We start from the raw sequence: 14148 nt of genomic DNA, 5'->3' as shown, positions 1-14148 counted from the left end.
GTCTCCCACTTCCTTTCGGTCCCCTCAGTCTATTTCCCACACACAGAAGAGTCACTCCTCTGTGTAAAATCCCCTGGCAGCTTCCCATGCCTAAGAATAAGATCCGAACACCTGGCCCCTCAGTGCCGTGTAGGCAGGCCGCTGCCAGCCTCTCCCACCCCAACCTCTTCCTCTCTCCCCTCCAGCCACACTGACCTCTGCTTGAACACACCAAGTACATTCTCACCTCAGGGCCTTTGCACTTGCCATTCCCTCTGCCTGTAGTCTCCTCCTCCTGCTCAATTCTCTCTGCCAGGCTAACTCCTCCTCCTTCACCAGCTTTGGGAAGGCTCACCAAATACCCCCCACATCCCAGACAGAGCTGGCACCCTGCAGTCTTGCCAGGCAACATCACCCCCTCCCTGGACTATCTGAGAACAGGGACTTGCTGTGTACTCGCTACTGCCTTGCTGGTGCCTGGAACAGGGCCTGGCAGGCAGGAGGGGCTGGGTGCACGCGCGCTGAGTGCAGGAAGCACTGAGCTCCCATGGCAGGGTCTCCCGGCGGGGAGTCTCCTGACCTTCTGCAGGCCTGCCCTTGGCCCAGAGCAGAGCCCCACGTGGGAGAGTGAGGACACCGTGGCTTCTCCTTCCCCATGGGAAGTGGGTCCTGCTCGCAGAAGTCACCCTGACCCTGGGGCAGGGAAGACCCCGTTCCAATCCTGGTGTCTAAGAGTTAACCACATGGGCCCCAAATCGCTCTCCTTTTATTTCTCAAGAGAAAGAAAAACATCCCAGTTGGTACATTCCATGTGGCAGTCTCCTGTGGGTCGGTCCCATCTTGAGAAGACTGTCACACATGCTCACCTGCTAAAATGGCTAAAATACACAATAACCCCCCCATGCCAACAAAGTGTGCAAGGGGGCAGGGCCGCGTCAACACTTGCAGAATGCTGGGGGTTGGGGGGGGCGCGCAGGCGCGTGTGCAGAAGTGTGCCCGGCAGCCCAACTCCCAAATCCATTGCCCGCCGTGTGGATGGATGAAACCGGGCGAGTCGGCCAGTGGCAAGTAATGGGCCACGGAAAGAACAGAGCGCGGCCATGCTACGTGGAGGGACCCCAAACACACGACGCCGAGAGAAAGCCGCCCCAGAGGGGCACACAGGCCATGTGGGCTCACTTATAGGATTCCATGTGTGTCTGAAGCATCCAGAAGGGGCCAATCCTTACAAACAGAAAGCAGGAGAGTGGTCGCCAGGGGCCGTGGGGAGGAGGAGGGGGGAGTGGCTGCTCCTGGGCGTGGGGGTTCTTGATTCGTGATGAAACGCTCTGGAAGACGCGGTGGGGATGGGGGATGGTTGCTCGATCCTGCGCACTTGCTAGAAACTGCTGAATTGTGCCCTTTAAGGGAAAGAAGCATATGGTACGTGAATTGTAGTTCAATCAAGGCATTAAAAAAATCCAAAGCCATCCCAAAGAAATCCCGTGGCCTCCCAGCTGTGTGTTCTGGGCAGGTCCCATGAGCTGCCTGAATTCTGTCTGTGTCTCTCCTGCTCAGGACCGACCCACGCCTGCGCAGACAGCCCTGCACAGTCAATACTCGGGCTTTCAGGGAGTGATGGCCTCTGGGGGCTGGACAATGCTGCCCAGGGACACGGAGGCTAAGGACAAAGCTCACAGCGGTGCCCACAAGGGGCCTCGAACAGCTCCCAGATGTCACCCCACAGCCCTCAGGAAAGAAACACGGTGACTGTCTTCACCCTGGGATGTTGCCCCCTCTTGAACGTCCTTCATCAGTGTGTGTGTGTGTGTGCGTGTGTGTGTGTTGTTTCTGTTTAGAAAGAAAACCACATGCACGTTCTAGAAAACTCAGAGATCTCTCAAGAAGGGAATTAAAACCCCAGCATCCGTGCCGTCCAGACAGAAGTCCCGTGGACCCCGCAGGGCACACATTTCCCTCTCTGAGAAGGCAACAGGGCATGAAATGGGAGGTAAAACTTGACAGAAATGCGATCGTACTATCTTTTCAGGCTGCCCTACAAGTTGCTACCTGTACTTGTCAGCGCGTGTGGTACCTTTCAAGTCCCCATGGGAGTATCTGGTTTCTCCCTTAAAGGATTGATTGATTGATTGATTGATTGTAAGTCAAGAGAGGCGCTTTGGAAGAAGCAATGATAGTGGAAGGACAAGTGAAAATTCTATCGAATGAAATATCCTCCTCCTCACTAGCACCTGAACCTACACCCAAAGAAAATCCCTATGAGCAGTGGGTATATTTCTTCCAGATCCTTCTTTTTTCTTTTCTTCTCTTTCCTGCCCTTCTTTCCTTCCTGCCACAAGCCCAGGAATGTCAGGATCTCCGAATGCAACCACTAGCTAGGAGGAGCAAGGAAGGACTAGAACAGCCACACCGGGGATGCCCAGAGTGTGTCCAAGGCCCACGGCGCACAGGGAAATCGGACCAGGTGGGTGGTCCCACCCTCATGGAGCTCCTAGTCTGGAAGCCTCTCTCCTGGTCTACAGGGGGCACGCACCCACCCCCGTACCGCTAGGGATAGAGCTCTCTTTTCCCTGTCCACCCCTCTCCCATATCGCAACACACTTTTGGCTGCCTACTGGCTGGAGAAGAGTGTGTGGGGGTTTTTTTTAGAAGACTGGGAACAAAATGGGCCCCTCCGTGCCAGAGCTGCTGGGCAGGCCAAGATAAAGACTCAGACTCTGTTCTACTGCAATTTAAGAAGTTGTAATTACACCGACCCTAAAGGTAGAAGGAACAAAATGACAACAATAAAAAAAGAAGTCAAAGTTTGACTCCTAGCTCTGCCACTTATTTGCTCTGTGACCCCGAGCCAGTTACTTAACCTCTCTGTGCCTTGGTTTTCTCTTTCTTGAGTCGGCTGTGTAAGTTTAATGAGTCAATCCATGTGAGGTGCTCGGCATGGTGCTCAGCACATAGAAAGCGCCCCATAAGTGTGGTGGCCATTCTGTATTTCTTAGGGGCACACATGCGTTCATTCACCATTCAGCGAAATTTTACCAAGTGTGCACCTTCTGCACAAGAGACACGAGGCGACAGCGATTGGACAGTGAGCAGAGCAGACAGTGTTTCCACTTGCAGGGAGCAGACATTCTGGTGGGCAAGACGGTCAACACAGAAACTGTGAACAGTGAAAATATGGTTTGTCGGATGGTGACAAGTGCTTTGGAGAAAAACATCTCAACAGGGAAGACACTGGGTGCAAACCAGAGAGGGAGGGTTGGAGGAGCCAGTGTATGGCTCTCTGAGGGAGGAGAGGAGGAGAGTGCAAAGGCCCTGAGGTGACAGAGGGCAGGGGCAGAGTGGAGGGAGTGAGGGCATGGGGGAGGGGCTGAGGCAGAGGTGCCAGGGCCAGACGGAGTCAGCACCTGTGGGCCATGGGGAGGACTCTGGCTTTTCCTGTCGCTGAGATTGGAGCATGTGCACATGTAAATATGTGTTATTTTTTTATTTAGACAGATACAAACTGAACTTTTTGCACAGTAAAGGCACTGGGAAAAGGTATGCTAATCACATGTCAAATGAGCCTCAGATCTAACCATTCCTCTTTCTTTTAAATTAAAGAATAAACTCCTATAACATGTGACGTTAACAATCGGAAAAGCAAAGAGGAGCAGGAAGGACCCGGCTTCCCGCCTGCCAGAGTACCCCCATCCCAGCTCAAGGATCACCCATAAGTAACCACTGGGTCCCTAATGGGGCCCAGACGTGTCCGAGGTGGCCCGGGCCCAGCCCTGCCTGCCTGGACACTGCATGGCCATTGGTTTATTTCCTGGACTTATTTTATAAAGAAGAGCCCAGGGGAGGATCGAATGGCCCCACCAGCCCTACAAGCTCTGCCCTACAGGAGAAAGCCAACCAGTAAAAACAGAAGAGCTAGAAAATCACCACTAGGCGGGCACCACAGTAGTAATTGATTTAGGTGAAAATCGCCAGTGAGGGCTAAGAGCCGTGGGTGGAAGTTTGAAGAGTAACAGGATATTCACATGGTCTCGGAATGTCTCTCCACAAGATACAGATTAAGTACAAAAGGGGAAAAAGAGGAACTTGATCCTGGCAGACAGCTCCTTAACCAAGTGGCCCAAGCTGATGTCACCATTAATGGGGCAGGCGGACCTCATGGGCCTCGGGATACCTTGCACTAAGAAAGCCACAACACCAGGTCTGTGGTTCTGCCAAGAGCACACTGCCCAAGTGAAACCACTAGGAAGCGTCAGGAAAGTCTAAGTTGGGGAACATTCTAGCAGAGTTGCACAGCGGAAGCGTGCTGGGCCCATAAATTGGGGGACATTCTACAGAACACCTGGCCTGAACACTTGAGGAGCTTTGAAATCATGGAAGACCAAGAAAAGACCATTTATCCCAGAATAAAGGAGAATAAGGAGACAGGACAAGTGTGTGACCCTGGATCTCACTCCACCCCCAACGGGCTGTGGGGGGACGTCCCTGGGACGGTGGCAGAAACTTGATGATGTCTGTGCCTTAGACAATAGTGTAGCACCGAAGCTCGATTTCCTGATTTCCGCCATTGGAGTATGCTTGTAGGAGAGAATGTTCTTGTCCTTAAAAATCCATGCTTAAATGTGTACAGTTCAGGGGACATCATGTCTGCAACTTACTCTCAAATGATTCCGAAGTAAATAGTGTGTCAGTACGTGTAACCGTGCACAGAGAGAAGACACAAGCAGGAGACATGTTCGATATTTTCCAGAATCCATATGAAAGATCCCTGTTTGTTGTGCTTTTTTCCCAACTTTTCTGTCAGGTTAAATTATTTTAAAGTAAACATGTTTTAAAAATCTAAAACACTGGACCTCACCATAGAGCACACGATGCTTGATCTCCGGGATGTGAGTTCGAGCACCACACTGGGTATAGTATGAGTAGTGTAGAGATTTCTTTTTTGAAAAAAGAAGTCGTCGGGACGCCTGGGTGGCTCAGTTGGTTAAGCAGCTGCCTTCGGCTCAGGTCATGATCCCAGCGTCCTGGGATCGAGTCCCACATCGGGCTCCTTGCTCAGCAGGGAGCCTGCTTCTCTCTCTGCCTCTGCCTGCCATTCTGTCTGCCTGTGCTCGCTCTCTCCTCCTCTCTCTCTCTGATAAATAAATAAAAAATCTTAAAAAAAAAAAAGTTAAAAAAAAAAAAAAAGAAGTCGTTAAAATAATAATTAAAAAAAATCTAAAAAAACCGTCTCCCTGCTTCTTCTCCTTTGTCTCGGCAGCCCCATGCCTCCTCCTGTGACTCCCTAGAGAAATGCTTTAATATTTTATTGTAAATCCTTCCAGGGCTTCCATATGTAAATACAGACAGGAATGAAGAACATGGTTATTTCCACCCCTTCTTCTTCCCGCAAAAAGGAGCATGTACTGCAGGTGATTTTTTTCACTTAGCAGTGTGGCTAAGTGGGGACTGTTCCATATCAGGACATAGGGACCCTCTGATTCCTTTGATCCCTATCCCTACCTCACCCCCTGGGAGCCAACATCCCTTTTTAATAGCCCTAAAGCTCATAAGCGCTCAGGAGTGCACCCCGGGCACTGTGCCTCTTGAATGAGCCTTTGGCCCCAGAGCCTCCATCACCCTGAATCAGGCCAACATCTTTTCTGCTGGAGCCTCAGGGCTCCCAGTGTTTCTCGCCTCCCCGAACTCCACTAAGTGGGCTCTCCTCCAGGAGCCAGGGGCGCCCGCATACCAGTTGAGCAGGCTTCATCGTTCCCCTGCTTTGGTGCCCCTGACTGCTAGAGGCTGGACTAAAATCCCGACTCCTCACGCCGCACACTCACTCTGCAGGATGTGGGAGCCTCACTGGTCCCACGCTGTCCCCCTAGCTCCACCCGTCCTGGTCTTTCTCTGCAGAGAGCAAGCTCGTTCCAGCCTCAAGCCTTTTCCTTCCGTGTTCCCTCCACGCCTGAACTTTCTCCTCCTTCAGGTTTCCACTGGGAAGTCAGCGCAGCGCAGGCTCTGGCTTATCAAGAGAGTCTGCCCCGGTGGATCCCTCTAATTCTATCTGAGCATCTAGACTCGTTTAGTCACTTGTTTGTTTGCTATCTCCCTCGCTAGAACCTAAGCTCCGCGTGCGCACGGAGGACTGCCTGCTCACGGCTGCGCCCGGGGGCCTAGAACAGGGCCTGGCACACCTGATGCTCATCACGACTGAGTGAAGGCCCCTTTCCAGGCTCTGGGGAGGAAGGCAGGGCCCTCATGGCCCCCATTTTGTAGAGGCAGAAACTGAGGTCCCAGGGGGAAGAGCCTTGTTCCAGGCCCTGACAGGGGCACGACCCAGGCATCCCTAACTCCCAGGAGGATCAGAGCCTGGTACACCCCATTTTAGATGCTGGGGAGGGGTCTCCACGAAGCCTGCCCCTCCCCCCGCCCCAGGAGTGTGTGAAGTCATTTACCCCCTCACCAGTCGCTGTCAGCACTTAGTGTGGGCGCCTGTATGTGGCAGCCCACGGATGGCGGACACAGTAGGCCTTCAGCAAATTGGTGCCCAACCCCCATCGCCCCCCCCCCCCACCGCAACTCCCTAACTTCCCTTCAGGGAGGCCAGCTACAATTTGGCGATTGTTAGAGAACTTTTTTTTTCTTTTGGGAGGAAAGCTGCAAGTCATTAAGGGCTGCTCCCGGCCTGCGGGTCACCATTTCCTGTTTAGAAGAAAGAATCATCTCTCCTTTGGAACATGAAGCTCCCCCCACCCCCGGCTTGACTGTGGGGCTCGGGAGCTCTGGGACGCCTGCAACGCCTGCTCAGCTCCCCGCAGGAAACTGGCACCTTCAGCACCTTTTGTGCTCAAAAAGGACACTCATTTTCTCCTGGCCCCAGGAGGGCCCCAGAGGTGAGGTCACCGTGACAGCCAGCCAGGAGTGAATTATCCCAGCCCAGGACACAAGCCGACCGTCTTCCCGTCCTGTCCTCCAGCAGGAAGCTGAATGACCCCTACCCTTTGGCCTGGCTTCTCACCCTCTCGGCTCCGGCCAGCCAATTTCCTTGCATCAAAGGCCATTTGGTACCCAGCGGCCAGACAGAGGTGTGGGTCCGATAGGGAGGAGAGTGGGGCCCAGAGCGGGGCCCAGAGCTCTTGGAAACAGGAAGGACATCCTCTGTCCGCTTCTTGCTCACTGTAACCCACTCCCGCATCTCGGAGAAGCAGTCAGCCCATCCCCGCATGACCTGCAGTGCTGGGGCAAAGCCCAGCAGCCTGTCCAGTTGACAAGACCCAGGGAGCTGGCTTCTCACCCTGTAGGCCTGGTCAGCCTCAAAATGGAAGGATGAGAGAATAAATCCAGGTCACGATGTAAGAAGTGCAAGGAACCTACCCACAGCCCCCTGCTGCTCATGGCCCGCAGGTGTTTCCCATGCTCCGCATCAGACAGGACACCCAGGCTCAGAGGAAACCCATTTATACAAATAAGGTCCCTGACAGTTGAAGTCAGTGGTCCAAAGCCACGTCCTGTCAGGATTTAAGCCCATCAGGAATGGTCTGGGCTCCATGAATCCCTGCCCCCCTCCTCCCTTCCTGAAGGCCTGTAAAACACTCACCCTTCTATAAAATGAAGTAGACTTTAATACATAAATTAACCACTTTATTGAATATCAATAAACTGTACATATAACTATACAAAATGTTTCCTTAGTACAAAATGTTGCTTGCAATATAAATACCAGTGTACCTTTAAAAATGTAAACATCTTCCTCCTGGGGCCACCTGTCAGACCCCAAAAATAGTTCTGGGAGACACATCGGTCGGGCTGAAGCACCCCACTCAGGCCCCCAACAAGTGACAGCAATTACTCACAGTCCCTTTTGGGACTGTTGTTGAACTGCCCATGAGACAGGTGCCACGGTGACAAACAGGAGACTGAGATAGCTGCCCGGCCCGGGGCAACCTGGGGTCTAGACACGTCCTTGTGTCAGTGACTGCCCACAGGCCCCCAGGCTGAACCTGGGGGTGGATTACTGCACAGTTAGTCACACCTCCTGGAGGGGTGGCCTGAGGGTTCTAGGTCAGGGAGGAATGGGTTCCCCTGAGTGGGGGGTAGTTTCCTATCAGTCTTCCTTTTTGTCCTGGAGCTCAAAGCAGCTGTATCCAAACACCTTTGGATACACAAACCCACACAGAGAAGCCGGACTCCAGAACAGTCGGCTGTAAACCCCCCTCCCTATCACCCGTCCATAGACATGTCCACGGCAAGGCCTCCCTCAGAGCCCACTGGCACCTGGGGCAGAGAGAACTGGAACATGGTCCTCAGAGCCCTGCGGGGCCAAGAGAGCCAAACAGGGGAGCTCAGAAGAGAATTCCGTGGCAGTGAGAAGTATGGGGGCACCTTCTTTCTGGAGTTGAGAGGCTGCGATGCAGGGGGTGGTCTAGAGGCGCAGGAGGCGCCCTGAGGGTCAGCGGGGGCCCCCTGAGCAGCCTGACTCCTGGTGCTTGTGCAGCAGGGACATGCGGGAGAAGGTTCGGGAGCATGTCTTGCACTGATACTTCTTGACATCTGAGTGGGTCTGCAGGTGGGCCCGAAGGTTGGAGCGGTCGGCAAAGGCACGGCTGCAGTGGGAGCAGGAAAAGGGCTTCTCGCCTGGGGACAGAAACAGGACTTGAGTGCTAAAACCACTTGGGCTAACAGCGGACATTTATTTACTGAAATCCCTGCCCGCCCATCCACCTACCTGGGCCTTTAGAGGCCGTATCACCCCACCCCTGAAGGAATCCCATGACCCAGAAAAACCAGGCCATTATCTAGTGTCCAAAGGCTTGGATATGATTGGGAGCTCTGCCACTTCCCACCATGTGACCTAGAACAAGTCATCCGGCTGCTCTGAGCCTCCAGTTGCTCATCTGTAAAATGGAGCTGTTCATCCCCACCCCTGTAAGGGCTGGTAATCCAGAGGTGGTAAATAAAGCATTTACCCAGGCAAGCCAGCTGAGACCATGATGGCAACTGCGTTTACTGAACACTTACTTTGTGCCAGAGACAGCAAGGAGCACCGTATGCTCATCTCCCTTAATCCTACCCTTGTCCTCAGTTTAGAGTCCGTGAAACCGAGGCACGGAGAAGCCAAGTAGCATATGCAGAGCCGCCCAGCAAGAACCAAGCAGCCTGACTCCACAGCCTCTGATTTTAATCACTATATAGATGGCCTCTCAGTTAAGGGGGCTACAGTGGGTATTCCTCATGATCACTCCTGGATTTACTTCAGCTGGGGACAAAGCTGGGGTCAGCCTTAAAGGCTCCCTGGCACACCCCTGCCCCCAACAGGTTCAGCTCCTTCTCTGAGCTGCTTCCCCATCACAATGCTGACCACGTTTGGTATTGTCAAGTCTTGTCTGTCCCGCAATCAGACAGAGTCCCGAGAGCAGGGGCCTCCCCTGAATTCATTCCAAGGGCTTGGGGCCTGGGACCCCCAAGAGGCTACAGAAACCTTTTACCCTCTACCTTGTTTAAAACTCCTTCCCACCTGTGGCCCTTACACCACCTGCCTGGCCAAGGTTATGCTGAAAAAGAGTTATGCATGCAGAGCTAGGTACACAGTAAGCGCTCAGTAAGTGCTTATACAATAGCTAAGTCTTTTTTTAAAGGCTCCGAAGAGCCCGACCCTTCAATCACTACCAGAAAATGCTGTTCACCAACTTTTCCTAATTCCTGCCCCAACTAAGATGATAAGCGTTCACAGTACAAAAACACTGACAATGCTGTATTTCGTTTTTTCTTCCTCGGGGGTGCATTTCCTAAATAAAAAATCTGAATAATAACTCATTAAACAAGTACTTATCGAGCTTCCATTCTGTGCCAGGCAATAATCTGAGCATTCTTTACTAAAAAATAGCATTCTACCCTCCCACTCCCAGCATTATATGCCCCTAGGCCATGGCCCATTTGTTAAATCCCAGGGTTGGACTTCAAGAGCAGGGAATGAATGAATCCCATCAACCTTCTGGCTGCCTGGGGCACTGTGCTGGGCACTGGGAGGGGTCCAGAAGTCAGATGTCTGAGGCTCACTATGGAGCCATCCATTCAAGGGCTCTGTCTCCTAGGGCAGAAATACAAGGAACAGGCCACACCACAGAAGGGGGGAATTTAGCAGGAGACCAGGTAAGGGATGTCTGAGTTAACTGACTTGTCATTATTGAGCACCCTCTGCATACTAGGCCTGAAGGGTCTGAGGACTGCACCATAAGGTCCAAGTGAAGTTCTTCATACTTCACATGCTGCCTTGTGAACTAAGGGCTTACTGTACGCAGATATGGATAAGGGCAACCCCAGGGCACAGAAAGCCACTTCCCTCTCACCTCCCTGGCAGAGATGAAGAAGCCCTGGCTCAGTCTTAGGAGCTGTGACTTGGAAAAAGTTTGATTTCCTTCTTTGCCTCAGTTTCCTATCTGTAAGGTGGGCCTTAGGACATCACTTCCCTCCTAAGGCTGTTGATTTACAGCATTAACCCAGGTGAAGGAAGCCATGGGCGATGCCCCCCCCCCATAGAGCAAGTGCTCAGTGAAGTTACCTTTACGTCATATATGATTAGACACGAACGTGAACAAAGGAGGAAGGAGGCCTTATAGGGTATGTTGGGGTGGAGGTCTGTGTGTGCAAGCAGCAGGCACAGACCTGCACCCCTTGCAGATCCCCCACCCCCGCAGACGTCTTTATGGTGATCCTGGCGAGTGTGAAATCGGCACCAAGCCGGCGGGGACAAAGGCCGCCGAGGGGGGCACTGTACATGTGATACTCCTCGGATTAAAGGGGCCTGACACGCTGTGGGCCAGCAGCTGCGGCCGGAACAGGTGCTGGGCACCACTGGCCCATGCACCTGCTCCACCCCCCCAGCCCCCACCCACTGGGCCCACCATTAAGGCACACAATGGGAGTCAATGATGGTGATGGTGCATTTCAACAGGCTTTTTGTGTCCCAGCCGTGCCTTTACATGAAAATGTCCTGATGGGTGGGGAGAGAAGCTGGGGGGCTCAGGGGAGTACCACCCCAAGGGTTCTGACTCCTCCAAATAGAGCCCTCTTCAGCTGGGCAATCGCCCAAGACAGGCCAGGCAGTTGGACCCTTCTATCGGGTCCCTTTAAAATCAGGGCTATGTGTGCACAAAGAGAAATGAGGAGCCATGGTCTGCCAGCTGGGGAGGATGCCAGGGACACTCTGTAGGAGTAATAAAGATACCAGTAACGCCTGCAAAACACCAGGCCTAACAAACCGCCCCACTGACCCTCACAGATCAGAGGTCAGCCACTGGGCCAGGAAATGCCAGAACTGAGGTCTTCCAACCCAGTCAGCTTGACCCCAAAGCTGACAGCTATGACCCTTGAACCTTCTACAAAGTCACTCCCCAAAGAGCAGCCCCAAATATGGTGGCCTCCACCTTTCAAGTTCTGAAAAGACACAGTGGCTACCTCTTCCACATTTCCAGAAAGTTAGAGGACAGAAGAAACTCCATCTCCCATTTATTATGGTTTTGAAACATTAAGACCTAACTGTTTCCTGCTGCCAAAGGTATTCCCAGGTCTGGGTAACAGGACTGAGTTTATCTACTCCGTGGTGGGGGTAGGGAGAGCAGATCTGAGAACTATGATAACAAATTATTATGAAGTGACTGAGGAGCCACTGAATCTTGATGGCTAAACCTACAAAATGCTGTCAGAATCCACCGTATAGGATTATGCTATCATAATCCTGAAGCTCAGACATTACATCGCTTGTCTAAGGTCACACAGCATGGAAGCAGAGCAAATATCAAAACCATTTCTGTGCACTTATCATGTATCAGGTGGTGGCCCAGGTGCTTTCTTTCATTTAACTGGCGCAGACACCCCACAAGATGTTCTTATGCTCATTTTACAAACGTGTAAAGTGAGGCTCAGAGAGGTGAAACATTGACTCAAGGTTTGAAGTTCTGGAAGGACTCAGAGGCAGGTGGGGGGTCTCACAACATCCTGCCTGGCTGGGCTGGGGGAGGGTGGAGTGAGGTGGGCCCCTTCACACCTGGCCTGGCAGCAAGGTGTTGGTTGCACCTCTCCCATATCCAACTCCAACCCATTTGGTGGAGAAACGGCGACTGCAGAGACAAAGTTATCTACTTCTCCCATCTGCTTAGCTGAGGAACGAATGAATGTTCCTGCCAAACATTTCAGGGAGCCAAGCCCCTGAACGAACGAGCCAGGAGTCAGGAGACTGGAGCCCCAGCTTCCACATTCGCAAAATCACAGTAAGCCCAGGAGCGCCCCTCCTCCCCCAGCGCTGGCAGAGAAGGCAGTGGGGACTTCGAGGAGAAAGGCGGCGGCCCACGGGGACACTCACCGGTGTGGGTCCGGACGTGGCCCTGCAGCAGCCAGGGCCTGGAGAAGGCCTTCCCGCAGGTGCCACAGACGCAGGGCAGCGTGTGGCTGCGGATGTGCATCTTGAGGGCACCCAGGCTGAGGTATTCCTTGTTGCAGTACTTGCAGTTGAAGGCCTTGCGAGTCTGGGAGTCCTTGGCCACGGAGAGCCCGGCCAGCTGCGTGGGCAACTGGCCCAAGCCTGGGAAGGCAACATAGCCCTCCGCCTCCAAGGAAGAGGCTGAGGTGGAAGAGAAGGACGAAGGAGCCGGTGAGGGGGGGCTGGGGGGCTGGGAGCCTTTCCCACTGTCCTCGTCCGACAGGGAGGTCAGCTCCACGGCCTTGGGGACCTCCTGGGGCAGAAGGGAGGCCCAGCCGATGGGCTGGGCTTGGGGTGCCAGGAGAGAGTCCCAGATGAGCGTGGGCAGAGAGGCCGTGGGGTTGAGGACCTCGGGAGGTGGGATGGCCGCCAGCAGGTGGGCCTGGTCGTAGGGCTGCTGGAAGGTAAACTCTGAAGGGAGACGGAGAAAAGGGCAGGGTCAGGCATTCGGTCGCGCAGTCAGTCAACAAACAGAGGTCTGCTGCGGGCGGGGGCCGCGGGGCGGCACTCAGTACTTACTGGAGGGACGAAGGGATCTCGACCAGGGCGGCCCGTCCTGCCCGCCCGGAGCCCCTCCTCACCCGGGGCCGCCCGGCTCACCCGCCTCGGCCTCCGAATCTTACACGAAGGGCGCTGCCGTTCACCCCGACTCAGGGGCGCTCCCCCTGTGCCCCCCATCTCCCGGCCCGCGGGCCAGCGCCGGCGCCTCCCCTCCCCAGGCGCGTGCCCCCCGCCCCACCTCCGGCCGCGCTCCCCCTCGCTTCCCCGCCGTCGGGGCCGGGCGGCCGCGCAGTCTCCTCACCCCAGACCCCCGCCCTCGGAAGGCCCTCCCCCAACCGCCCGCATCCACCTGCCCCGGGCTCCTCACGCCCCTGAGCCCACTGCCCCGCGCCAGCCCCTTGGGCTCTGTTCCGGGCCCCGGACTTGGCCCCCGAGGCCCCCTCCCCCAAGGGGACCCCCACGCGGCCTTTGCGGGTCTCCCCGAAGCCCCCGGAGTCCCTCACCTCGTCCACTCACCTGGAGAAGAGTCGTGCAGCTCGCTGTAGTTGGGCCTCCGGCGGGAGCAGGCGGACTTCCTGACGAGAAAAGAGCGCGGCATGGTGGCCGAAGCAGCCGGGGTTGCCGGGTCGCGCAGGGGTCCCGAAGCACTCCACCCGCGAGGCCGTGCCGCTGCGCTGTGAGTGGAGACGCGCCGCCAACTCCTTTAAGTACGCCAGCCTCGGGATGGGGCGGGGCACGATGAGGCCACGCCCCTTTGTCACCTCCGCGCCAATCGAGGCGCGCCTTCTCCAGAGGCCACGCCCCGAGCAGGTGCGCCGGGGGCTGGCGGGGCTAGCGCCGCGTGGCGCTGGGGCCGGGCGGGGGCCGCTAAGGAAGCCCGGCTGCGGGCGCTGCGCTGATCGCCCCGCAGCGGAGTGCGGGCGGGCGGGCGGGCGCCGGGAGCTCCAGGCTAGGCGGGGCCCCTTTCGGGACCCCGCGCCCCCACCAGCTCAGCGCGGCACGGTCGTCCGCCTCTGGCGCCCCCTGGCGCCGCGCAGTGCGGGTCTGGGCACCTGACGTTCCGAAACCGCCTCCGCCTCAGGCTGGGGAGGGGGGCGGAAATTTCCTCGGTCAGGCTGGCGCCTCACAAAGAGCGTGGGATTGACGAGGGACGATACACATTTCGGGGGAGGATGCGAGGAAATGAACACCTTCACGTGGCTGCTGGCAGTGTG

General features: G+C 55.1%; 1 protein-coding gene across 1 annotated transcript; it reads right to left on the bottom strand.

Annotated features, from left to right (window-relative positions):
• Nucleotides 1–7582: 7582 nt before the first annotated feature.
• Nucleotides 7583–13629, bottom strand: SNAI1 (snail family transcriptional repressor 1). The gene is made up of 3 exons (XM_082745415.1): nucleotides 13451–13629; nucleotides 12317–12844; nucleotides 7583–8592 (listed from the first exon to the last, which is right to left on the bottom strand). The coding sequence occupies exons 1-3, from the start codon at nucleotides 13530–13532 to the stop codon at nucleotides 8408–8410; spliced, it is 795 nt and encodes a 264-aa protein (XP_082601541.1). The 5' UTR covers nucleotides 13533–13629; the 3' UTR covers nucleotides 7583–8407.
• Nucleotides 13630–14148: the final 519 nt, after the last annotated feature.

This window comes from Mustela nivalis (assembly GCF_964662115.1).
Source record: "Mustela nivalis genome assembly, chromosome: 8".
NCBI lineage: Eukaryota > Metazoa > Chordata > Mammalia > Carnivora > Mustelidae > Mustela > Mustela nivalis.
Note: the sequence above shows the minus strand (reverse complement) of the source record. Positions and strands in the feature narration are given on the sequence as shown.

Bases quoted from the DNA above. Each gene is read 5' to 3' on its own strand.
- SNAI1 (XM_082745415.1), bottom strand. From the start codon at position 13,532: ATGCCGCGCTCTTTTCTCGTCAGGAAGTCCGCCTGCTCCCGCCGGAGG. The intron at 12,845-13,450 runs GTGAGTGGACGA...GTCTCCCTTCAG, and splicing joins GCTGCACGACTCTTCTCCAG to AGTTTACCTTCCAGCAGCCC. The intron at 8,593-12,316 runs GTGAGTGTCCCC...TTCTGTCCCCAG, and splicing joins CCACGTCCGGACCCACACCG to GCGAGAAGCCCTTTTCCTGC.